This window comes from Neovison vison, chromosome 5 (assembly GCF_020171115.1).
Source record: "Neovison vison isolate M4711 chromosome 5, ASM_NN_V1, whole genome shotgun sequence".
Taxonomy (NCBI): Eukaryota; Metazoa; Chordata; class Mammalia; order Carnivora; family Mustelidae; genus Neogale; species Neogale vison.
The window spans coordinates 107,185,791-107,211,262 of NC_058095.1; the positions used below are offsets into that span (position 1 = coordinate 107,185,791).

General features: G+C 37.0%; 1 protein-coding gene across 4 annotated transcripts in view; it reads right to left on the reverse strand.

Moving 5' to 3' along the window:
* Positions 1 to 895: 895 nt before the first annotated feature.
* The window catches only part of CDADC1 (cytidine and dCMP deaminase domain containing 1), a 45,487-nt gene continuing 20,910 nt past the window's right edge, over positions 896 to 25,472 (reverse strand). For 2 of the 4 annotated variants that reach the window (XM_044249712.1, XM_044249709.1), the window contains 6 exons: positions 24,466 to 25,035; positions 18,840 to 18,889; positions 14,674 to 14,843; positions 12,838 to 13,027; positions 8,857 to 8,917; positions 4,833 to 6,780 (listed from right to left, as the gene is read on the reverse strand). In XM_044249712.1, the coding sequence (XP_044105647.1) occupies positions 6,707 to 6,780; positions 8,857 to 8,917; positions 12,838 to 13,027; positions 14,674 to 14,843; positions 18,840 to 18,889; positions 24,466 to 25,035 (1,115 nt within the window). In that variant the 3' untranslated portion in view covers positions 4,833 to 6,706. Of the gene's footprint in view, positions 1,497 to 2,726; positions 3,208 to 4,832; positions 6,781 to 8,856; positions 8,918 to 12,837; positions 13,028 to 14,673; positions 14,844 to 18,839; positions 18,890 to 24,465; positions 25,036 to 25,472 lie in introns of those variants that run through there. The other 2 variants (XM_044249711.1, XM_044249710.1) reach the window with 2 other exon arrangements.

Here is a 25,472-nt window from a genome sequence, read left to right on the forward strand (position 1 = left end):
TCAGGTAGGATTTTGAATAACACACAGCTTTAAACTTGTGCTTAGAGGTAAAGTACATGGTTAGCTCTAGAAAATAAAGATTATGCATTCAGTCTGCTGCTGAACGAATTCCTTAAACTTCCCAAAATTCAATTTATGATTTTTGGCAGTGAAAACTTAATATCTTCTATTTTAAAAATTGTCCAAAGCAAATTACACTGTTTCCATTGGAAGTGGAGAGCCTAGCCCAGTGTTTAGCATGTAGGTGCTCAGGAGATGGATAAATGGTAGCATACATCTACATGGTGGTCCGAGATAAGGGGCCTAAGTTCCAGAATCAGTAAGTTATCAAGGTGGCCTGAGCTGTAACTAAGAATCCCTTCTTAGGGTAGAGGAGGAGGCAGCCATCCATAATCCAAGTTAGGACACTTCCTCCACTATGTTAGCACAACGGCCATAGTGTCACTGGTAGACCGGTCTGCTCAACCACAGAGAAGTTAGAAAACGCACATAGACTCTGGCCCAATAAGCCTTCTCTGCTAGCCAGAACTGGGTCACCCAGGTTAGAGCAGCTAGTTTCCTTTTCCCAATAGGAAAAGTATCATATTCCCAATAGGAAAAGTATCATCTATGGAGAATGAAGAAATTTGGCAAAGGGTAATAAAGTAAATGAAACAGACTGGCTCTAAGTCTCTCTTAGAAGCGGGCATAATCACAGCTTTCTGGGAAATGGTCCTGAGAGGCTTGGCTTTTAAAACGATGCTGGTCTGGCAATAAGCATGAATGTTCTTTCAGGAACCCATGTTGTGCCCTTGAAAGCAAATGTAGCAAGGACGTGTAAGGAAAAAAAAAATTTCCCTTCTTCCCTTCTAGATTCTTTGGCTGGCCTAAGAATTAAATTGACATAAGACAAATGAACAGGAGAAAAACAAATTTAATTCTGTACAAACAGGAGGGCATAGAAATATGAGACTCAAAGAACTGACCAAGCAGGAAGCTTTTATACCTTTCAAAAAACAAAGAAACAATGATTTGTGAAGAACTGGCAAAGGGGTTTGGGTAGCAAACTGGCTTGGGGTAGCAAATTACTGAAGAAGTGACAAAGTGGTGCATACAGCCTTCTCAGTCCTGAACCCCCTCTCTTGGGAGATGAGGGTGCTTTTACCCTCCAGGTGCAGGGAGGGTCCCCTTCACACAGGGAATTTATTTCCTGCTTTCAGGGGGACAAAGGAGTGTCCTTCTTGTAATAGATATTCCTTAAATAATTTTAATTCAACGTAATCCATATTTGGAGTGGCATATTTTGCTCCTCTTCAGACCCACCTTTGAAACTGCAAGGAGCTTCATAATCCAGAAGCTGAGTTGGTAGATTGTTTTACTATTTCATTGAATTAATCTCTAAGTCTTGAAAATAGTTCAGTTCAGTTAAACAGTTGTGTCTCTCGTTTTAGGAGGTGGTGATGTAACTGGGCTCCCCACATAAGGCCTATATGCGAGAAATTTTTAATAAGGCATTTCTATGGAAACAAAAGAAAAACACGGGTTAATGATTAGAACAAATTATAAACCAGCTTCTGAGCCCAGGGGCAGCCAGTCAAGAAAATTTCTAGATGTCAGGGTCAAAGCATCTTCTGCAGTTTGAATGTCTCTGGTAACATCACCAGGTATTCAGGTAAACTTTCTGAGTGGCACACACAGCAGCAGGCATGGAGACTGTCTAAACATGAGTTACTGTGGCCATTTCTCTGAAGTTTGTATCAAGTTGTTCACCTGCAGTTTGCCAGGCTTTGGGGAAAAGGGCAGTTTCTGTTCTTCACCATTCCAAGTCAAAAGTGGGAGGAAACTGGAAAGGTTAGTTTGGACAGCTATAGCCAAATATCAGAGGAGACCAGAATTCAGGATCCAGTGGATCTTTCCATCTTACAAATGGGAAACAAAACCTCAAACTAATTAACAGCACTAGAATCTGATATTTACATAGTGTATCACTGAATATCTATCAAAGATAATCACAGTAAGACTAATTCATTTGCAAATTAAATCTAATTTAAATACATGTGGCCAATTTACATAAGTATAGCAAGAATAACAATTGATGAGATAGACTCTTCTAAATCTGCTTTGGTGGAATTTTTCAAAAGGAATCTCAGAAGGAACTTTTTTTTTTTTTTCAGATGGAACTATTAAAAGCCTCTCAAGACCAGGAAGCCAAGTCCAGGACTTGCCATTAGACTTCACCTGCAATACCTATAAATCTGGGTGAATTCCTCTTTTCTCAAGGTCCCCAAATCATCCTGGGGTTCCTGAGCCTGCCAGGAAGTGCTTCTTCACTCACCTAATAAGCTGCTAGCTGTAAGCAACGTATTAGACCTTTTTCTCCAAGGGGCTTTATTGATTATCAGCTTTATAAAGTCAATCTGAGTTTCTTAAAGTTGTCTGGTCATATCTGAGTCTATGTGTATCTCTCATATATGACTTTCCAGTCAAAGCCTTAGTAACGTAAACAATGTTTCCACATATCCTCATTAAAAGAATAGATTCTGGGGCGCCTGGGTGGCTCAGTGGGTTAATAAGTCTCTGCCTTCGGCTCAGGTCATGATCTCAGGGTCCTGGGATCAAGTCCTGCATCGGGCTCTCTGCTCAGTGGGGAGCCTGCTTCCTCCTCTCTCTCTCTGCCTGCGTCTCTGCCTACTTGTGATCTCTCTCTGTCAAATAAACAAATCTTAAAAAAAAAAAAAGATTCTTAATGAACTTATGCAAATAACTGTATTTCCATAAAAATAAGAATACTAACAGTTTTTAAATGAGGGAGGCATGAGGTGGGGAGAAAAAGTAATTGTTTCAATTCTGCTTATAAAGGAATAATTAAACAAATTGGTACAAATCATAGGTAATTTAAGCGAAAAGAGAAGTTTTTCTGAAATCTGGAAAAACCAAATGCTAAAAACAACAACGACCAAACAAAAAAGTCATAAACAATTATGATCATCTTCCTCAGTTCATTCAGTCCCAAGTTCTTTCAGTCCCATGTAATTAATATTTACTCTGTTTGAATCCAGTTTTTCTTTTAGTTCTGGAAATTCTTACCCAGGTCAGCTGGATGCTCTAAAAGTTATCAGAAACCTGTATCCTACAGTATTTGTTAGAGTCCATTCATGAATTTCCTTGAAGATGAAGCACTTTTGCAGGAAAACGTTTATAAAACCATCCGAGTGAAATAGTAACTGTCTGTAAATGATAAAAGACTTAAAAATGGCCATAAAGATCTACTAGATTTCATTACAATGCAATTGATAAGAAAATCTGATTATATCTATGACATACAACATTTTAAGATAATAACTAGAATTACAGTGATAACATCATCCTGGACATCTGATTTCTAGGAATGTCATATAATATCTGGAACACTTAAAACAGATAACTGTACAAACACAACATAAAGAAAGCTTGATATTTCTTATTTGACAACATTTCCCATGTAATTTAGCATATCACATAAACCAATTCACTTAGCATCTCTCTTTTATAAAGAAAGAAAACAAATCTTTTGAGATATTCCAGGGATCCTCTGGAAAATTCCAATTTAATTTCCTCATCAAAAAATTTTATTTAGAAATTGATTTTGAAAGGCTTGTAAAAAATATAAAAAAGTTGGGACACTTGACTAAATAGGACCACAGATAATTTGAAATAATACTTAATTACCTATTTAACTAAGTGACAAAGATTTTAAAGGCAAATACAAAAGGTTACATCGTTTTAAGGAAAATTCAGCTCTTAATGCTAACACCCAGTTAAGTAATCAAAGATCTGATAAAAACAACATGAAGCACAGGAAATTACTTAAGTAAAACATAACATCTTTGCTTTCCAGGCAGACTGTTTAAAAGGTAAAGAAAACGATTCATGATATCTTATCAAGAGCAGACTAATAGTTCAAGAAAATTTTGTCCTTTTAGCAAATCAAAGAAAATTACATTAGCAAGCTATTAAAACAAAAAAGCAAGTTTATTATTTTTAAAAATCCTTATAACAATTCAATTTTTAGCCAACGTTGACTACAGAAGGTAAATTTTTCTTTCTTTTTCATAAATTTTCTTTCTTCCTTTTTTCCTTTCTTCTTTCCTCTTTCCTCCCTCCCTTTCTCCCTTCCTTCCTGCTATCTCTTCCTTCCTTCCTTCTTTTTCTTTCCCCAAACTTCTATTTCCTTAGTTTGTCCTTTATTTTTCTCTTTTCCATTCTGTAATGACCATTCTGAAATAATCAGCTTTACTTTAGGGCCAAATTTACTTTCTTTTCCCTTAGCTAAAATATATTTCTATACCTCATACCTTTCCTTAACTAAAAACACATCCTGATTTCCTTGCAATAGAGGGCTGTTATTATTATTTCTAGTAGTTTTAATTACATATATTCGAAGCTTCCTACAGTTGCATTCACAGGGTGGGTCTCAACCTCTAAGGTCATCAGAAGCACCTGGAGAGCTGTGAAAACATACATTGCTGGGCCCCACGCCCAGTTTCTGATTCAACAGATCTTAGTGGACTTAATTTGCATCTCTAACAAGTCCCCAGGTGATGCTAATGTTGCTGGTCTAGGGACCCCACTCTGAAACTGAGTCTCTATTACCTGGTTACATGCTTCTGTCTTCCACTAGACTGTGAGCTTCTTCTTACACATCTCATCTCCAGGGTCTAGCCAGTGTCCAGCAGTCATTCAGTCAGTCAACAAATACTTATTGAATGCCTATTATGTGCCAGGCAACTATCATAGGCACTGGATTCATCAGCTTAAAAAATTTATGTATTTTTTATATATATAAAATTTATATACATATAATTTATATGTATATGCATATGTATATATAACATATGTATGTAAATATGAATGTGTGCCTGTATATGTGTGTGTGTGTGTGTATGTACATTCCTGCCCTCATTAAGCTTTTCTCTGGTACTGCACAGGAATTTCTCAATAAGTGTTGAAAACTGACCAGTTGTAAAGAAGGAAATATGGCATTTTCATGTAAAGTTTCATAGTGTATGGAAATATCAATTTTCCCAGTTCCTAATCCTAGTTTTCCCCATTTTATACTTTCCCATTTTGTGTTTCCCCCTTCTGATATTCCTTCAATGTCCAACACATAAATCATAAACCTGACATTATTCCAGGCTTTTGGGTCTTAAGAAATATTTTCTGATTGGTTTATAAAACATTTGATGTGGATGACATATTAATAAAAAACAACAATCCTAACGTGAATTTAAGCTTGTATAAATTATATATTGAAGCAACTGGGAGGATGTGAACAAATCTCGGTATTTTCATATTGATAAATATTTTAGAATACTTAACTACTCGTTTTCAAATGAGTCTTAGCTTTCTCTAAGAATATTTTTCCTCCCCTCTCAATATTTATGGCAGTTCTCAACTGCCTGGTATGTGGACTTAGAACTTCCAGTGGACCTAAGCTGGCTGCTGTCCAAACAGGGACATCAGGCAGCATTTGGATTGTCCTGTGTACAATTCTGAGAAATGGGAAGGAGGTCTTGTGTGGCCATGTGGTGCTGTGGAAAGGTTGGGGACAACAGCAGAGGCAAATCTCATGATCTCTATACAGCCAAGGCAGGTGCTCCGTGGGGAGTCCCCCCCACAGGACTGTGGGCCATAGGCTCTGCATTCCCTCCCTAACTCTAGGAAAGTGCAAAACACGTATCTTCAGCTTTGGACTAATTTTTTGAAAGTTTCTCAGGAAGTAAAAATGAGAGGTCTCACAAATAGCAATTTGGAATATAAAGGAACTGATCATAGTGTTTACTGGAGATTTTCAGTATTCTTAAGCCTTACGAATATTTTTAAAAGATCTCCCATTGAAAGCCATGAGACACTCTGTTAACCGCATGAAGGGAAAAATGGGCAGCATTTATGAATGGAATTTGACAAAAAGTTGTTTCAATATTCTAGACTAAAATATTTCTTCACCGTTAACATCATAAACAAATTTGGTGTTGTTTGTGATATCAAATAGCAATACTGCTTCAGAATTATAGTCTCTTTCTGTCACTACCCCAAATCAGTGATCTAACACCGTAGTGCAACAATCATTGTTATTTCTACATATCAAAAGATTTTTAAAAAATTAATAACATGTTAGGAATATACTTTTAAATGGGGATCTGGTATGCCACCATCATATTTTATGATTTAATCCTAATTAAATTCTGAATATTAAAAAGCTTTAGGTATAAATGTGAGCTTTTGGTGAGTCACACACTGACTTAAAAATGGCCAGGTCATCATTTATTGCCCTGGAGCAGTTTACTATCACCTTCATAATCTGAAGGAATTAAATTTTTTAAAAGATGTATAATTCTCTGCTGAGATGTGACCTCCAGTGACCCAGTCCCTTTCAAAAAACTGGCTAATAAAAACCCAAGACAAGGAGAAAGTAACCTCTACATCTGATTAAATTTGTCTTACTAAATCATTGCTACCTCATTTAACGTAATAAAAGAACACACCACCATATTCTGCAAAATACACCAATCTAAAATAAAAATATTCTCATTAACTCATCCATCCATATGGTAGTAATAAATTATCTTCCTTACAATTTTTCTCAGTTATTCACAAAATCCACCCTTATTTTCTGAGTTAACAAGGCTGAATTTTAAAAGTGCAAATACAAATTCTCGAGGCCTCAATCCAGTTTAGACAGGATTTCTTAGTGGTTTCCAAGACACAGCTTTTTGTTTTGGTGCTGTTCTTCACCCAGAGGTAAGGGTCTCAACACACCATCTGGTGATCAAGAATAACTTCATATCAGGAAAACGTCACTTCAAACACATGTTATTAAAGTCATAGCAGTTGTAAGATCAAAACAATGCTTAAGTTCAAAAGGACATTCAGGGGCACTTGGATGGCTCAGTGGGTTAAGCCTCTGCCTTCGGCTCAGGTCGTGATCTCAGCATCCTGAAATGGAGCCCCACATAGGGCTCTCTGCTCAGCAGGGAGCCTGCTTTCCTCTCTCTCTGCCTGCCTCTCTGCCTACTTGTGATTTCTCTCTCCGTCAAATAAATAAATAAAATCTTTTTAAAAAGGGACATTCATTTTATTTTACCTTCAAATTCTCAACTGTTGAAGAACAGATTCTATCTAGATAACCCATTCAGGCACTATGGTGCCTGTGCTGTTAAGAAGTGGATCACTCAACTCTGAAATCTATCCTTTAAAAGGGCAAATTAATGATATATGAGTTCTACCGCAATAAAGCTGTTACAAAAATTGAAAAAGCGATAGGACGATATTTTTGTTGATATAAAACATTTGTTCAAAAATATATACAAAACATGACCTTGCAGTTCAGTGAACAGTCACAAAGCAAATCTACATTTGACCATCATCCAGGTCAATAATGAAAATACCGCCAGCAAAGCAGAAGCCTTCCTCTTGCCCCTTCCCTACCACAACTTCTCCTTCCAATCTCAGGACTGCTAAGGGCAGCAGCATGTCTTCCTTTCCTTAGTGATGCAGGAACAACAAACCCTGGATACGGGTCCTTTATTGATTGTAGGTGGCAGGGATCTCCTAGTATATGGCTTGCCTTTGTACTCTTTCAATGTTATCTTTTGATGACCAGATGTTCTTAATTTTATAACCCCCTCAAACATTGTTACTGAAAATATATTCTTTAATCAGATCATCTATATTTTTCTTTCTATTTTTTCAATCTTTTCCCCTGATTAATTTTTTCAAAAGATGGAGTGGGTAGGTATTTATTTTATTCCAGATTGCAAAAAAAATATCTACTACTTGAATAAATAAAGCTAAATTCAGAACAGAAATAATCAAGGTATTTACACAGAAACTACAGAATAGGAATTATTTTCATAAAGACCTCTTCATTTCCTGATTTTTCAGATTAATAAAATACTTGTTATTATCAAAAACTTTTCAGTTATTATAGTAAACTTCCATTTACCTAGAATCCAAACAGCTGATAACTCAGCTTATGTTTAAATCTAATACTGTGGGGGCGCCTGGGTGGCACGGTTGACCCACAGGTTTCTCATCAGGTCGTGATCTCAGGGTCATGAGACTGAGTCCCATGCAGGGCTCTGCACTCAGAACGGAATCTGCTCGAGACTCTCTCTCCCTCTCTCTCTGCCCTTCTCTTCCCTTCCTCCCCTCACTGTGCCCTTCCCCCAAACACCCCCCCACTCTCTCTCAATAAATAAATAAGTCTCTAAAGATAATACCGTGTAGCCATAACTAATGATCAAAGTTATATACTAAGGAATTGCAAGATCTCCCCAAGATGGCATTACATTAAAAATACCTGTTAATATGCAAATAATAAAACTGTGAAGACTAGTAAGCATTTATGATCGCTGTGATGACTTTAGTTAGATTATTCAAATAACCAGAGGAATTCCATTCTCTGGCCAATCTCTACAAATGTGCCTTTACTCAAGCAAAAATGTATACACCCTCTAATTGGGCTCTACAGCCATCTGTATTAATTATACGCATTTTCCTTTTTTAACTGTCCGCCAAGCTTTAGTATGGTATAGAAGAGCATGGTTGTTAGTGTTTCCTATACCTTTAATTTATATATTCAATGTGTACATGATTATTTGTATTAAGCTGCAGATTCTACAGGACTGATTACACACCAGCACTCCCTGGCGAACCTGGCATATACTGGATACACAAATGTTTGTGAACAAATTGAAGGGAAAAAATCTAGCCAGCCAAAAGTGCAGGCTCTGTCTACAACCACAATAATCTCCCACATCCCATCATTAGAACTTGCTTTGTAACTTTCTTCTCAACAACCAAGTTAAGCTTAATGAGAACTTTATAAATACTTACTCTCCTTGCTTTCAGGCTCATTCTGTTCACCAACACAAGTTCCTGATGGATTCAGCTGCCACTGTAAAAGAGCACAAACTTTTTACATGTATGTTTAACAAGGATTTAATAAATAGCATTTCAGCACTCTGTTGTCAGAATATCAAAACTTTTTTTTTATGTCGGAAAAAAGAGTTGGCATGTTCATACCAACCAAGCCCTAATAATGGCCCTGAATGATACAACTTCTGCGATCAGAATCAATATTTTTAGAGAAGGAAGAAACTTTAAAATCCTTTACCTTCATTTTAGAGGTAAGGAAGTGGAAAACCAGCTAAGTATAGCTAGCTACATGCCCAGGGCTGCACACTGAGGGCAGCAATAGAGTTAAAACCTGAGTCGGCCTGCTCAGCACTATAGAATTTCTGCTATACCACATTCTGTCTCCAGGTTCTACAGCATCTAACAATAGCTACAGAAGGCCTAGATATTAAAGAATGAAAATATGACCACTATTATCTTGTATTTTAATATAGTCATATCACACTACAGGTCATATCTCCTCTGATTTCAGTTTTCCATCTTAGCCATTCAGAAGGAAAGAGAGAAGCCTGGAGCAGTGGAGAAGAAAAACTGAGTGTGATCAGCACCTCATGGCACAGCCCTTCCTTTCTCACTTGGCTAGAAGTCCCCATTGTCAGAATCACTAATGATTTGACCAAAAAGGCCTCATTAGGCACTATCTCTAGAGAGGCACAATTCAGTATACAGTGCCTGGGTCCTCTTCCATAAGCACCAGGGAGTTCAACAGATCAACTAGCGAATATCATGATGCTCGGGGGTGGGGAGGGGAATAAGATACCAGATGAATCTTTTGTCATGTGCAAAAAAGTCTTTGGAAAGGAAGGACATCTAGAACTGGTTGGTCCCCTGGAGAAATGGGGGCACCAGGAGAAAAGAGGTTTTATAAGGGGTGGGAAATTATATGTGAACTTAAAAAAAAAAAAAGCATGTTTCAAATCATGTCAAACCATTAAAATCTATTAATTTGGGCAAAGTAAAAACTAATAACCATGAATGTATATTTAAGGATAATCATAAAAAGAGTATTTCTTTTTTTTTTTTTAATATTTTATTTATTTATTTGACAGAGAGAGATTACAAGTAGGCAGAGAGGCAGGCAGAGAGAGAGGAGGAAGCAGGCTCCCCGCTGAGCAGAGAGCCCGATGCGGGACTCGATCCCAGGACCCTGAGATCATGACCTGAGCCGAAGGCAGCGGCCCAACCCACTGAGCCACCCAGGTGCCCCATAAAAAGAGTATTTCTAACTGTAAGAAACTTTGAAGCCATTTAGGTGCCTCACAACAGGGGAATGTTTAAACAAGTTATATCTACAAGTTGGAATATATTGAATCATTAAACATTATCTTTGAAGAATTATCAAGACGGGAAAAATAAAACAACATGTTAACAGTGGTTATCTGTTGTCAGAGTTGTAAGTTATAAGTTGTCATTATATGTTATAAGTTGTCAGAGAATATCTGTTCTTTTTTTATGTTCCTAGTCCTCTACAATGAGCATATATCACTTTTATAATTAAAAAAAAGTAATATGACCTAATAAAGCAAAAGCCACATGTATTAAATAGAGAAAAAAAGATTCTAAATAAATGGACATGGGCCTACACTGGTAAAATCTATTCTTGAAAATACTGTTTCTCAGCCCTAACCTAGTCTGCAACAATTCCACAGAACATACCAATTAACTCAAGGTATATGGCAACACACCAAAGAGAAAAACAAAACTTTCTCAAACAAAATTAATTTCAATTTGCTTTAATTTTAAAAAATATCATTTTTTGGATACTCCTATACTACTCTGGACAATCTAAAAATAAGTATCATCCTTAGTGATATTCACATTTAGAATGAATTATATCATGTTAGTCACTGGTATTTACAAAAGAAGGCATTTAGTGAAGCTGGTAGTTGAAACAATTGGCACCATATTGCAACCAGGCCAGAGGAGGGAAAGGATGAGAAGATGGAGAGAGCTAACTGTTACTGGAAGGAGCACAGAGGAGAACCATGTACAGCTGAGCAGGGTACCCCTAGTGGATCTTGGCCCATCTCTGCCCAGGGGACTCAATGCCTTTGTTCCTGTCATTGTATCTTCCCTTCTTCTCATCTCTTCATGCTCTTCACAGTGGCAAAGCTATTCAAATCCACGAGTAAGCAACATATTTCAGAATTCACTTAATCTGTAAATCACACTCCTGAAGAGCTAGGTCATTTAATCTTTGTGGAGAGAATGTGAAAAACCTATTTCTTCCCACTCTTCAGGAGGAATGAAGACATAGAAAACAAAAACAGAACTGGAGATTTCCCTTTGACTAGCTGCATGTAAGTTTCCGTTCACTTTTACAAAAGAGGAACCTCTCTCATCTCTCCTTTCTTTCAGGGCCCTCCTTCAGCTCAGGTCATTATCTCGGGGTCCTGGGATCGAGCCCCACATTGGGCTCTCTGCTTGGCGGGGAGCCTGCTTCCCCCTCTCTCTCTGCCTGCCTCTCTGCCTACTTGTGATCTCTGTCTGTCAAATAAATAAATAAAAATCTTTTAAAAAGTCATTATAAATTTAAATAAAACTGGAAATAAAAAAACAAAAATAAATGACAAAAATAAAAGGGTAAATATTTATAATACTGTACACACAGAGAAACGACAATGTTTTATAGTTTTAAACTTTTAAATATAAATTATAAATATAAATATATAAGTGTATAAGTGTATGTATTCATATATAGAGAGACAGTTTAAAAAGTATCTTTTTGGTGCCTTATATGTTCCAAGGACTGTGGATTCAAGACAGGAATGTAAACTGGAATTTTTTTTTAAAGATTTACTTATTTATTTGAGAGAGAGAGAGAGAGAGAGTGAGTGTTGGGGCAGGGAGAGGGGCAGAAGGAAAGAATCTTGAGCAGATTCTCCACTGAGGATGGAGCCCAATGTGGGGCTCAAACTCATGACCCTGAGATCATGACCTGAACTGAAATCAAGAGTCAGTTGCCTAACCAACTAAGCCATCCAGGTGCCCCGGTAAACTCGACATTTATAAACAATTATATGCTTTTTATACCCACTACAAATTCTTGCATTTAAGTGTTACATTAAATGTCAGAATTATTATTAAAAAGCAGCATATGATTCTGAGCAGGATCCTTTTGCTCTATAGAACACTGGGACAGCTGATGAACTTCTATTGGCACCTGTGGATGAAATGGCAGTAATGTATCAATGACAATTTCCTGAGTTTTGTGGCTATACTATGGTTTTGTAGGAAAATCTACTGGTATTTGACAATGATCTGGTTATCATGTCAACAAGCTACTCTCAAAGGTTTCTGGGGGGAAAAAAGTTCTTTGTAACATTCTGTAACTTTTCTGTATGTTTGAGATTGTTTCTGAAAAGAAGTTTTAAAAGAAAGCTACATAGTGGAACAGTTAAAAGTTCTAAGTTTTCCATGAACTACTTCAGTACTTTTTTTTTTTAATATTAAATCCCTTCTTTTTCTGATCTTTCCCATGAGAAACACTTATCATGAGTGCATGCGTGTGTGTGTGTGTGTGTGTGTGTGTAAGTCCCTCTCTTGGGTAATCCTAACCTATTTTCACCTCTATTTACCACCCACACCAGAAGGGCAAGGGAAGAGGTTAGGTCAGAGATTTTCTTTTGTTAGCCACCAGATGGCACCAAAGGGACTATTAATTTAAAATCTGTAAGATCAAGGCTGCAATTCTCTAGAAACCTATTAATTCCTAAGACAGAAAGTTTAAGCTGAACATTTGTAATAAGGTGAGTGCTTGCACATAAAAAATAAACTCAGTAATAATAGTTTGTTGGAACTCTTTAAAGGTGTGGGAATCACTAATTTAAAATATTCAGCAGGGTACCTGACAATATAATAGAAAGCATACTTGAAAAAAAAAATGTGTTATCTACTTACTGTAAATTTGCTAACACCCTCAAGTTCCCCAAATCTCATGTAAGAGATGTCTGCCTTCTTTTTTCCAACATCTACGTCTCCGGCATAGATCTGGTTTATGCCTGCTCCTTTAATTAAAGGCACACACTCATCACATGGGCACTTTGTGACAAAAATCATACTTCTTTCTTCCGGTTTTATTTCTTGACACCTACGAAAGATGTATAAATATTAGAAAGTTGGCTTCCACAAGGAGAGTTATATTTAGAGAAATCCTAATTACTAAAATTGAGCTGATTTTAGAACAGATTTATGTTATAAACAATAGTAAACTTTATTCTAGCCAAATTAGTGAATTACAAAACATATAAACTCACGAAATGTTAATATACAACCTGAACATGACAGTAATGATAATTAAAATTCATTTATTTATTCTAAGCAATCAGTAAGATGTTCGGTATTAGATTACAAATAAAAATGGGCAAAGACAGACACTGAAAGAGAGAGGGAGAGAAGGAGAACAAGAACAGTGCTATCTACATTAAGAACTCTGTAATGCCACAGTTAGGGGCTAGAACTAACATCCTCCTTACAAGTTCACCATGGGAGATTAGACATTAGCTCATCATGGGTGCCAAAAGATCTGACCCTTACCTAGTACCTACTGGATATTTAATAAATGCTTGTTAAATTGCTAAATGAATACATAAAATCTGCTTTGAGTTACAATTACTTTACCTCTTCCCTGAGACAGGATGCTTTACTTTAACAAACATTTGGCTTTGACAGATTCATGCCTCCATACAAATGAAGCAAGTCAATCTGTAACGATGAGCCCAAGGACAAGACCAGAGAATTAATTGTTTGCTGGGGTAGTTTAGCACTAAGGAATGCTCTCATCTGCATTTGCTTGTTCTGTGGTTTCCACTGCTCTCAGTCAGCTGTCTTATACCACTGCCAGCCTTCCAGATCCATCTCCCTAGTTCAGACCCATTCTGTTTGTCTAGATCAGGGCAACAGAATTTTATGCATCTTGTCTACTTAATATACCTACAAGATAGTCTTGAAGCATCCGGTGCTGTCTGAAGCAAGAATAGCTTCCCTTCAAGTAAGCATCTCCAATTGCCACAGTGGTGACTACCAGACTTTCAAAATTCAGCTCAAATGTCATTCCTCCTTGCAGCTTTACCTTCTTACTCCCCTCAATCTGTCACAGTCCCTGAATTTCCATAGGACTTTGTGTTGGCCTTTCCCAGAAAACCCATCATCTTAGCTTGAACAAAGTTTTACACTGAGGAGCACTATGACCTCCTCAAGGACAAAAGCCATGCCTTACTCAGTTTTGAATCCCTTAAGATCACTCCCTTAATGGTAAATGTGGAGAAATGTTTGTGGAAATGATCTAGATTAACATCTGAAGGGAGATAATGCAAGTTATCATCTCCAACAAAAACCATGTTAAAGCAATTTGGTTCAGAATAAAATCTATATATTCATAGATACATGTGCTCTAGATCTAGGAAATAAAGGCTATCTTACAATTTGGAAATAGGGAAGACCCTAATGACAAACTTCAAGCAGTTGTATATTGGAGACAAGGAAGATAAGAAAAAAATAGGCTCGTTCAACAAATTTAAAGGCCTGGAGGATCTCTGACAATGGCGTCAGGTCAGGCAGCAAACAGCAGATATAACCAAAATTATACTTCTGAAAAGAATATTTCTTAGAATTAAAATTAATTAACTAATTAATTAATCTAAAGGAAAACTAATTTCAACTAACCCTTGCCATGTTTTGTTTTTTTTTAAGCCCTTGCTATGCTTTCAAAAAAAGACATGCAAACGAATTTCATACCTAAATGTCAAGGCATTCTGCTCCGCATGTACAATGTATCTGAATTTCCTTATTTCTCTGTCTTTCTGTTTGTCATCCATGTGTGGGAAGTCAGCATACTCGGATCCAACAGGAAAAGCATTATAACCGCATCCTATGAAGTACATCGCGCCTGTTCCATCACAACTCCTCTGTGATAGTGAGCAAACCAACAAAGGTGAGTTGTCAACATTCAAAAAAAAAGCAACTGAAAGTGTATTTTAAAGCATGGTATCACACTTTATATAACTAATTCCAATCTTACATCCTTCTACTGCAGTATTGTCTTGTCAAAGCTAAATTTCAAGAAGGCTGATCATTTCTATATACAATCTCAAGGTAGTCCTTGAGAGTAAACACTAGCTTGAGATTAAACAGTCCTTGAATTAAACACTAGTTTAATCAAACACTTGTTTAATTCAAATTATTTCATTTGATTCTGACATCTCTCCCCAAATAGGTTACAAGATCCTGGAGAATGGAAACCATGTTTTATGCCTCTTTTCTGTGCCTTGAAGTAAACCTTTTAGAGTGTTCCATATATAACAGGTCCTCAATAAATAATTGTTAATTTCATATATGCTGTTCTGCCAGTTAACAAAGTCAAAAATTCTAAAAATATTTTGAACAAGTTCTATTATTAAACTAAAAATATGCTATTGTGACACAGCTGAAAAACAAAAAATGTGCTTTCCTTTTTAAAAACTTTTTAAAAGATTTTGCTTATTTGAGAGAGAGAAAGAGAGAGCACATGCAGGGGGAGGGACAGTGGGAGAGGAAGGAGTGGACTGCCTGTTGAGCAAGGAGCCAGATGCTGGGCTTGATCCCCATGACCTGAGCTGACAGCCAACTGACTGAGCCGTCCAGATGCCCCCTGCAAATGTACTTTCCTTTAATATTCATATTTACTGAGCCTCTATTGTATGTTTATATATATATATTATAGGCATATTATATATATATGTAAATATTTATAATGGAATTTTTTATTTAAACAGCTCTTTTTTATCTCTCATAGTCAATGGCCTATTACATATAATATGAATGGTATATCAGTTACTAGAGTGAATACTGTACAAATCATAAGTGTTTATAATAATTTGGAATATGCTATAAACCTTGGTAAATTTCAATATATTCTAACTATTCATGTGATAGCTTCAACAAACTCATTACTATGACCTCTTCTTTTAAAAAAAAGATTTTATTTATTTATTTGACAGAGAGAGAGAGATCAAAGTAGGCATAGAGGCAGGCAGAGAGAGAGGGGGAAGCAGTTTCCCTACCGAGCAGAGAGCCTGATGCAGGGCTCGATTCCAGGACCCAGATATCATGACCTGAGCCGAAGGTAGAGGCTTACTCACTGAGCTACCCAGGGACCCCAGTATGACCTCTTCATAAAAGTCTTTGTTATGATAAGCCAACAAAAGCTTACAAATAAAATGTTATCTCCCTAGTAACAATAATAAATTATTCTTGAGCATTTACTACATGTCAAACATCATGCTGAGTTTTATATGTATTATTTAATTTAATCAATCCTCACAACAACCTTGACAGCAATACTATTACTTTTTCCACTTTATGGATAAGGAAACTGAGGCCCAGAGAGATGAAACTTATCTAGGGTCACAACGCTTAGCAACACAGCCAGAATTCAAGCCCGAGTTGCTAGACTCCATACCCATGTCTTTCCACTTTACCATGCTGCCTACTATATAGATAGCTGGACTGGAAACTTAAATTCTTACAAGCACTTGAGAACCAGATGTTAAGCCAAAGCCTGCTGGGCTTTCATATAAACAAATGAGAGTTCCAACCATAGGCCAGGCACTGTGTTAGGTGCCAGGAATACAGCTATGAACAAGACACAGAATCCTTGCCCTCATGAACCTTATAATCTGGAGATAAGAAATTGTGCACATAATTTCAACTGTGATGAGTGTAACAAAAAAGTTACACAGAATGCTACGGGAGTTTTTGGTGGAGGAATCTATTCCGGTAGGTAGTCATAGCTGGGGTAGAGATAAGTAGAGTCAAAAGATCTTTTGAGGGTGGAATTCATAGCACTTGGTAGTTGATTATACGTGTGTAGTAACAGGGAACGGGATGGTGACCACTGATGAAGAAATAGGTTAGCAGGGAGGATACTAGATTGTTGGCTAGGTTGATATATCCAGGGAAACAGTCAAATTACTTGCTATTAAGTCTAGTGAGGCAAAGCCTCAGCTTCCTACTCCTCTTTCAGTCAGACTTGTGGTTATTAAGTGTCTCTTGACTCCATGCCCTTCCAATCCACCCCCACACCTCCAAGTCCTCATCACCTCCTCTTTATTAACTCCTTATTTGCTGTGTATCCCCACTTCATTCCCCCTTTTAGTATAAATCTGATCAAATAATTTTCTCATCTCAAATATTCTTGGATTGTACTGTCCAACAGAGTAGCCACTAGCCATATGTGGTTACTCTGAATTGAGATGTACTGTAAGTTTAAACTATACATAGGATTATGGAGAGTTACTACTCCCCCCTCAATGCAGAATATTTTACTAATAGTTTTTATATTGATTACATGTTGAAAGAGTATTTCTGGATATTTGATTAAATAAAATATATTCTTAAAATTAAATTTATGTTTCTTTTCTTTTTTTATTATTTTTTAAAGATTTTATTTATTTGTCAGAGAGAGAGAGAGAGAGAACAAGCAGGGGGAGGGGCAGATTGAGGGAGAAGCAGGCTCCCAGGTGAGCAAGGAGCCCAATGTAGACTTGATCCCAGGATCCTGGGGTCATGACCTGAGCTGCAGACAGACGATTAACTGACTGAGCCACCCAGGCATCCCACCTTTTTATTTTTTTTTAATGTGGCTCCTAGAAAATTTAAAATTATGTGTGTGACTTGCCTTTTACTTCTACTGGTTAGCACTAGAGCATCCCACTGTTGAAAAAGATAAAGTCCAAACTCTTTACATGGCATATAGATTTCTTCATGGTCCAGTCTAATGTTTTGCTACTCTACTACAGAGCACAGTATAGCACGTAGAGTGCATACAATATGCCAGGTCACTTGAATTTCCCCACATTCTCTCTCATACCCTCTCCCTCTGCATGTTATCCTCCCAGTCATACTAATTTACTCTGTCTGATGTCTTCCTACGCATTCTTCAAGACTAATAAATAGCACCCTACCTCCTCCAAGAATATTTTACTCATTTCTCCAAGCAGCAGAGAGATTGCTCCTCCATGCTCTCCCAGTGTTGTGTTATAATTACAGTTATATACCAGTCTTTTTTTGTTCCCCTGTCTCCATTAATAAACTATTTAAGGCCAGCAAAGGCAGAAAATGTGGTCTTTAGCTCCTGTTTACTGTGGCACAGTGCCTACCCTGTAGGGGTGTTTAATAAATGTTTGCTAAATGAACGAGTCTATCTAGACAATTGTTGAGGGAATAATCAGCTTTTTTTTTTTAAGATTTTATTTATTTATTTTGACAGACAGATCACAGGTAGGCAGAAAGGAAAGCAGAGAGAGAGGAGGAAGCAGGCTCCCCACTGAGCAGACAGCCCGATGTGGGGCTCCATCCCAGGACCCTGGGATCATAACCTGAGCCGAAGGCAGAGGCTTTAATCCACTGAGCCACCCAGGCACCCCAGGAATGATCAACTGTTTATAGAATTTAGTAAAAGCACCCATACAAAATATTAACCCCAATGGGTCAATAAAATGTAATGCACTTAAGATCAAACTATGTTTAAACAAAATCAAGGTTAAATGTCTAAAGAATGATTTCCAGGGATGCCTGGCTGCCTCAGTCAGAAGAGCACACAACTCTTAATCTTTGGGTCATGAGTTTGAGCCCCACATTGGATGCAGAGATTTCTTTCTTTCTTTTTTTTTTTTAAGATTTTATTTATTTATTTGAAGAGAGAGAGACATCACAAGTAGGCAGAGAGGCAGGCGGCGGGGGGCTGGGTTGGTGGGAAGCAGGCTCCCCACTGAGCAGAGAGCCTGATGTGGGGCTCGATTCCAGGACCCCGAGATCATGACCTGAGCCGAAGGCAGAGGCTTAACCCACAGAGCCACCAGGCACCCCTGTTGTAGAGATTTCTTAAATAAATAAAAACTTAAAGAAATTGTTTTCATACTTACAGATTTTCCTTCTGCCCAGATGACTGCTCCAACTCCAGTTTTATGATCCTCTGAAAGATAAATGACATTTAACTCAGTAAAGATTAATTTGTTAGTTTCAGAAACACATTTCCAAAAATAATACATACTATTGAAACATAATTCATAATGTAGCAACCATCCTTGACATCTTCACTAATTATAGAAATACATTTTTATTACTAAATAAACTTATTTAGTAAAAATTTACCACTAAAATAAATACTTTTACACATGGAATATGGAATTAGGTACTAATTAACTAGGCAGGGTCACTACCAACCCAGTTGCACATGATCTATATGCAGAGCTCATTAAAATGGCAATGCCCATAGTCAGATTACTTCAAAGCTGCCAGAACAGAGTATAATGTTATAGATTCTCCACTAAGCCAGTATCTAAAAGACTATTTCTAACAGATGATGAAATTGATTTAAAAAGAAATTTCTGAACGAATGAACTTAATGTAACAATAAATCACAACACGCAAATCTGTCTTCTACCATTTTTTAAACACTCTAGCCATGGAAAATACATTTTGCAGAAATGTCCTTGCTAAGAAGGAGCTCAAACTTTTAATACAAACAAAACCAAATTTTTATTTGTTTTATATTTGTGTATAAAACCCTTTCCTGACCTTCAGAGTTTACCAGAAGGGGAAAAGAATGGCAATTAGTGAATGATGCTCATTTTGAATCAAGTGCCAGAAGTTATAAACATGAGATTATAATTTCCTTGTAGAACCCAAACTTCTGCAACAAATAAAGCTGTATTTTTTAAAACCATTAATCTGAAACAGAAAGCTTTAAAAAACCAAAATAGAAATTCTGCATATCAAGGATTGACTTTTTCTACTAGTATTAGGATAAGTTTCAAATTTCTAAGACAATTATACACTAATAACAAAAACAGCATTTATCAAAATCTTAACAAGGGACTGATGTAGTTAAGTAGGTACACTTACACAGCGATGGTACCAATCATCTGAACTTACTCATATTGGTAAGGAGTAAATGAAACTATAGTTTTACCCTATAATTTCCTAAAAGTTAATCCCTCCCAGTGATAACTTTATCCTACCCAGGGCATTCAAAATGAGTTTGCTTCATAAATAAGTTAAATTTTAGAAGTTATGATAACATAATGAAATCCCCCATCTTCAGTTCAAGTAAGCTCGGGTTTTCAAAATTATATCACAAAGCATCTGTGCAATTTATCTGAAGCACTTTTTATGCATCATCTCATTTTTACCCTATAGGTAAAGCAGCTATTTCCTTTTCTAAATGAGAAAACAGGCCAAGAAATCAAGTGACTAAAATGTAGCCCTCCAGATGAAACCTACTCCTCCCTCTGAGGTTAAGAATTTTTTTTTTTTCCAATTTATTTATTTTCAGAAAAACAGTATTCATTATTTTTTCACCACACCCAGTGCTCCATGCAAGCCGTGCCCTCTATAATACCCACCACCAGGTGGTGAGGTTAAGAATTTCTTAACAAAGATTTCTCTCCACTGACTGCCCAAGTAGACAGTGGTGAGGGTCCCTGTATTGGTGAAATGTACAGTCCGACGTGGGAGGGAGACAGAAAGGGGCAAACACAGAAGCACTTGTTTGCCGTGCTGTGATAGGTAGGAAATGAGGAGTGGGGGGTATTGGGAAAGCTTGTTCTAGAGTGGAGATTCATAAAAGAGATTGTGGTGTAAACAAAATTTTGTTCCTTCCAAGACCTTCAGAATATAACATGTGGGGGAAAGAATACAATTATAGCTTTACGCTCATTTCTAAGGCAAGTGGCAGAAGCTAAAAACATGATTATATTTGTCTGAAACACCAAAATCTTTAAGCAAAATTATGCTTAATATATGTATAAACCTGAAATTAAAAAATGAGAGACTGAAATAGAAATTCTTCATGCTAAGGGCCTATTTTTCCTACCATTGGCACAAGTATTTTTCATGTTGTGTTTTTCCAGTCTCAGGAGCCACTTTTTCTGTTTCAGTCGGGGGACAGACTAAACATTGTCAGGAGGGGGAAAATGTGATTTTCCATCAGTATGCAGCTCTAACTGTCTAGCTAAATCTAGTTACACCACCAGAATATCCTTTACTGTGCCTTTTAAGATCAGAATAAATTTCATCCATGCTAGATGGAGATTTCCCATGGCTCCAAGGCTGGATGACAGATGAGATCATTTCTCAAGAATCTTTTTGTATCTGTAATTTTTACAGAAATTGCTCCCCATGATCTGATCATTCACAAGGTTTTCTCTGTACATCCTTTGAAGGAAAGGTCAACTTATAATCACTGAGCCTAATTCCCGAGACTCTGATCACTGAAAGTCAGAGAATTCTTTATCCCATGGCTCTGAACACGGGTGTGGCTATTTAGCCCCTGATTCTGGGGTCACATCAGAGTATGTCCATGTGCGGTCCATAGCCCACTTCATCAGAATCACTGGAGGCTTGTTAAAAGGGAGGCCTCCCAGCTCCCATGGAAATCTGAAGCAACCTCTCCAAAGGAGTCAGGCGGGGCTCAGGAACCCATACTTTTCATGAGCATCCCCTCTGATTCACAGGCATACTGCAAGCTGAGAATCACCAAGTTATGATTTGAAACAGTTCACTTTTGTGGCTACTCCAGCTTATATTCATCACCAAAGTTGTGGTTGAGGAGAAAAGCATAATCCTCAGCTTTGGAAAGCACTTAGTCTAAGGGAAAAGAGGACTCAAAAAAGATAAAAAATCACACTTGAACCAGATGGGTAAGAGGCAATGTCCTCCTCTCTTCTATCCCCCTCTAGAGTCTAAATGAACACTGTCACTTTTTTGCTAATTCAAAATGTCCTTTAACAAGATCTCTGGGGATCCTATTTATTCAGCATTCAAAAAGCAAATAGGCATCTACTTCTTAGTTACTTTTAGAATTCTGTTGTTAGAGGTTTTGGAATTCATTTTACTCATGCATATTTTTGAATGAAATGGATTAAAGAAATGGTGTCTTCACTTTGTGAAATAAAGTCAAAACAAACTGAACAGAGTGAAATTAAAATTCTGGGTTATTCGGAGCACACACTATCATGCGGATAGCTACCTTGCAGGATTGTCCTCAGTGTTCAATGAGATACATATATAAATTTCCTGGCTCGGTGCCTTACAAATTCCAGGTGCTCAATAAACTGTTACTGTTATAATTCATCATCAGTGAAGAATACAAGTCGAGAATTCCTTATCAATCCCTTATATCAAATGTTTTTTTGGGACAGCCTGATGTACTTCTTTTGTGGCCACACCTGACCAAATATTTAGTGCAAATATTCATACATTTTACTCCATATGTATGTGCTTGATTACAATGTACTGCTTCAGGCCCCTCTTGGAGAGCTGTGTCATATGCAATACAATACCATATTACCTTTCTAAAGGTAACCATATTACCTTTCTAAAATCTGAAAAATTCTGGACTCCTTTTCATCTTGCTCCAAGTATTTTGGAGAAGGGATTGTGGACCATCTACATTTGGATATTAAAAGATTTCCTTTATCCATTCAACACACTGTGCTTCAGTGCTAAGGAAACGGTGATGAACACATGGCTCTCTTCCCCGGAAGAGGTGACAGCGGAGCGGACTGCATCCCCAAGACTTGCATCCTAGGCAGGATTGGGTTCCAGGCAAACAGTCACGCAAAATCAAAAATTTAACCTTGAAAAATCTTTTCAGTTACCCATCAAGTGCAAAAGCACAATGTTATGTACAAAACTCTGCACAGTAATAGTGGATAACTTTATAATTATCCACAGAAATAGTGGATAACTTTATAATTTATTACAAATTTATAAGATACTTTATAAGTATCTTATAAAGAACATGGGGACGAATTTGTATCTATACATTACCACCTCTTTTTTTTTTTTTTACCACATCTTCAAACACTGGAATCACACATGGTATGGTTCATATTCATGATTCACATTCATACATATTCATATGTATTTATATTCATACATGGTATGATTCATGATTCATACATGGTATGATTCTCCTATGAGAATACTGAGGAGATATTGAGATCAATTAAAAGAACAGTGCATGCCCATCTCACTCTGGAATCAGCTGTATTCTTATTAGCAAAGGGGAATTAGTGAATTATGGCTGTAACAGCTATTCCCATTTATTTCTGTCCTTCCAGAATGGTTAAGAGAAAAATTCTTTAGAAAGCTGGTTTTTTGGCCAAGACACTAGTGCATGGCCCACGATACAACATAATGACATTAAATCAGACTTTTACACAACAGTTGTTTGGAATCATACAGTTTGTGCCTATAGTAGAACCAAATTCTTTAATAAAAATTGAGTGATTATTAACCCTGCTGAAGATCAGAATCCCTTGGAGAACTTTAAAAATTCATAGGCCTAGGCCACATCCTTACGGACTCGGTTCAGTGGGTCTGGGTTGGAACTCAAGCATTTGTACTTTTAATAAAATTTTTAATGGTGATTCTGGGGGCGCCTGGGTGGCTCAGTGGGTTAAGCCGCTGCCTTCGGCTCAGGTCATGATCTCAGGGTCCTGGGATTGAGTCCTGTATCGGGCTCTCTGCTCAGCGGGGAGCCTGCTTCCTCCTCTCTCTCTCTGCCTGCCTCTCTGCCTACTTGTGATCTCTCTCTGTCAAATAAATAAATAAAATCTTAAAAAAAAACTTTTTATGGTGATTCTGATATACTGTCAGTTGAGAATCTCCATTCTAGTGAAAGTACTTTGATTATGGTCTTTGTTTAGAATATACTGCAGACCAGTGGCATTTGTATGAACCTTTTCTTGTGATTTTCTTTCTTCTCCTTCTTTCTTGGGATAAGATAAAAAATATCCTCCATTCATCAAAACTTACTCTACTGCTCCTCCTGCCTATATTTTTCCCCCTGCTTTCAAAGTTACATTTAAAAGTGATCATGATTTTGCTTTGAAAAATCTTATGCTTGGTAAGATGTGAAAACATTGTTCTATAATTGGAAATACAGATGCCATCTTTCATCACAATAACGAAAATTCCCAAGTAACACTTTCCTTTTTCACATATACACTCATGGACAACTTAATGAAGTAAAAACATCTGCTTTTTCAACTTGCTGATTAAAGACATACCAGCAACTGGAAGAATTTAATATTCCTTTACTACAAAGCTATTTGTTATTTTGAATTCATATTTTTGTTATAAAAATTTTTAAAGTTTTTATTAAATGCTGAATACATACAAAATATTGACAAGTCAACTAAAATGAATGATTTTAGTTCTCCCTCCTTTCTCTTTTTGTCCCATTTCTAGTGGAGGGCTCAGTGATTAATGAGATGACAGAAGCAGGAAGTGGAAGGGTCTAGATAATCAGTCCCTGATTTATAAATGTAGCACTGAAAATAAGGCCACAGGAATCCTAAAACTGCTCTAAGAGTTGCCTACTCAAGGGTTTCACTAACTTCACACATATAATGAACAGCAAGACCTTAGTGTCTAAGAGTAAATGAACTCTACAATAGATGAGACGAATACCATTTTACTTCTGAGACAAATACAACCCAATCAGTCAGCCCCAATTTATGCACTAAGCATATAACTCACCAGTTCGATATGCCAATAACCTGGCCTGAACCATGCAGTGCCTTGCAATTTCTTGTGGCAAACTTTGATTGTGAATTTCATTAATCTGTTCGGTATTACCACAATAAAATCCGTAGTGCTTAAAGTTGGGCACACTGGAAGCTACTGTGGCCAAGAGTAGGATAAGGTCTTTCATGTTTTGTCTTAGATTGCTAAAGTATGGATTTTCACATAGGTTCTCCAAGCCTATAGTCATCAGTATTTGCTTATGCATTTCTTCATTTGAAACCAAAAATAACATTTCATATTCTTTTATTCTTTCTTGTTTACATTCAGAATAAAAGTCAACGTTAGCATCCGGCAATGTTTTTGCAATTTTTTGAATAAAGTCACATTTGTAAGAGGTCTCCTCTACAAACTGCACCATATAACACACCAAAGGCTGAAGTAAGACACACACATGGGCCCGACTGTTTGACTTCAATCTTTCCACCGCTTTGGCATCTAACTTGGCATCTTCAGAACTAGAATCCTCAGTAAGCAAACTTATTTCTGGATCAGCAGGCCAGTATGAAATTCGGTTAACTCCAGCTGAAAAAAAAATACGAAAGGCAGTTATCAGATCCATGTTGAAATTAAGGGCTTTCTTAATAAATCCACCTTATCATTGTGGTAGATCCAGCGGTCCCAATATAATAAATGTCTATTATGAAGTCAACTATAATATAGCCCAAGCGTTGGCAAACTACGGCCCAGAGGCCAAATCTGTCCCGCTGCCTGTTTTTTTTCCCAGCTTGTAGGTTAAGAATGGGTTTTATAGTTTTAAATAGTTGGAAAAATCAAAAGAATAATATTTTGTGACAAATGAACATTTTATGAAATTCAGATTTCAGTGTCCATGAAGTTTTACCGGAACACAGACTCACCCATTCATTGACATAGCCTCTGTCTGCTTTTGCACTACAATGAAGTAGTGGAGTTGAGTACCTGTACAGACACCATATTGTCTGCAAAGCCTAAGAGATTTG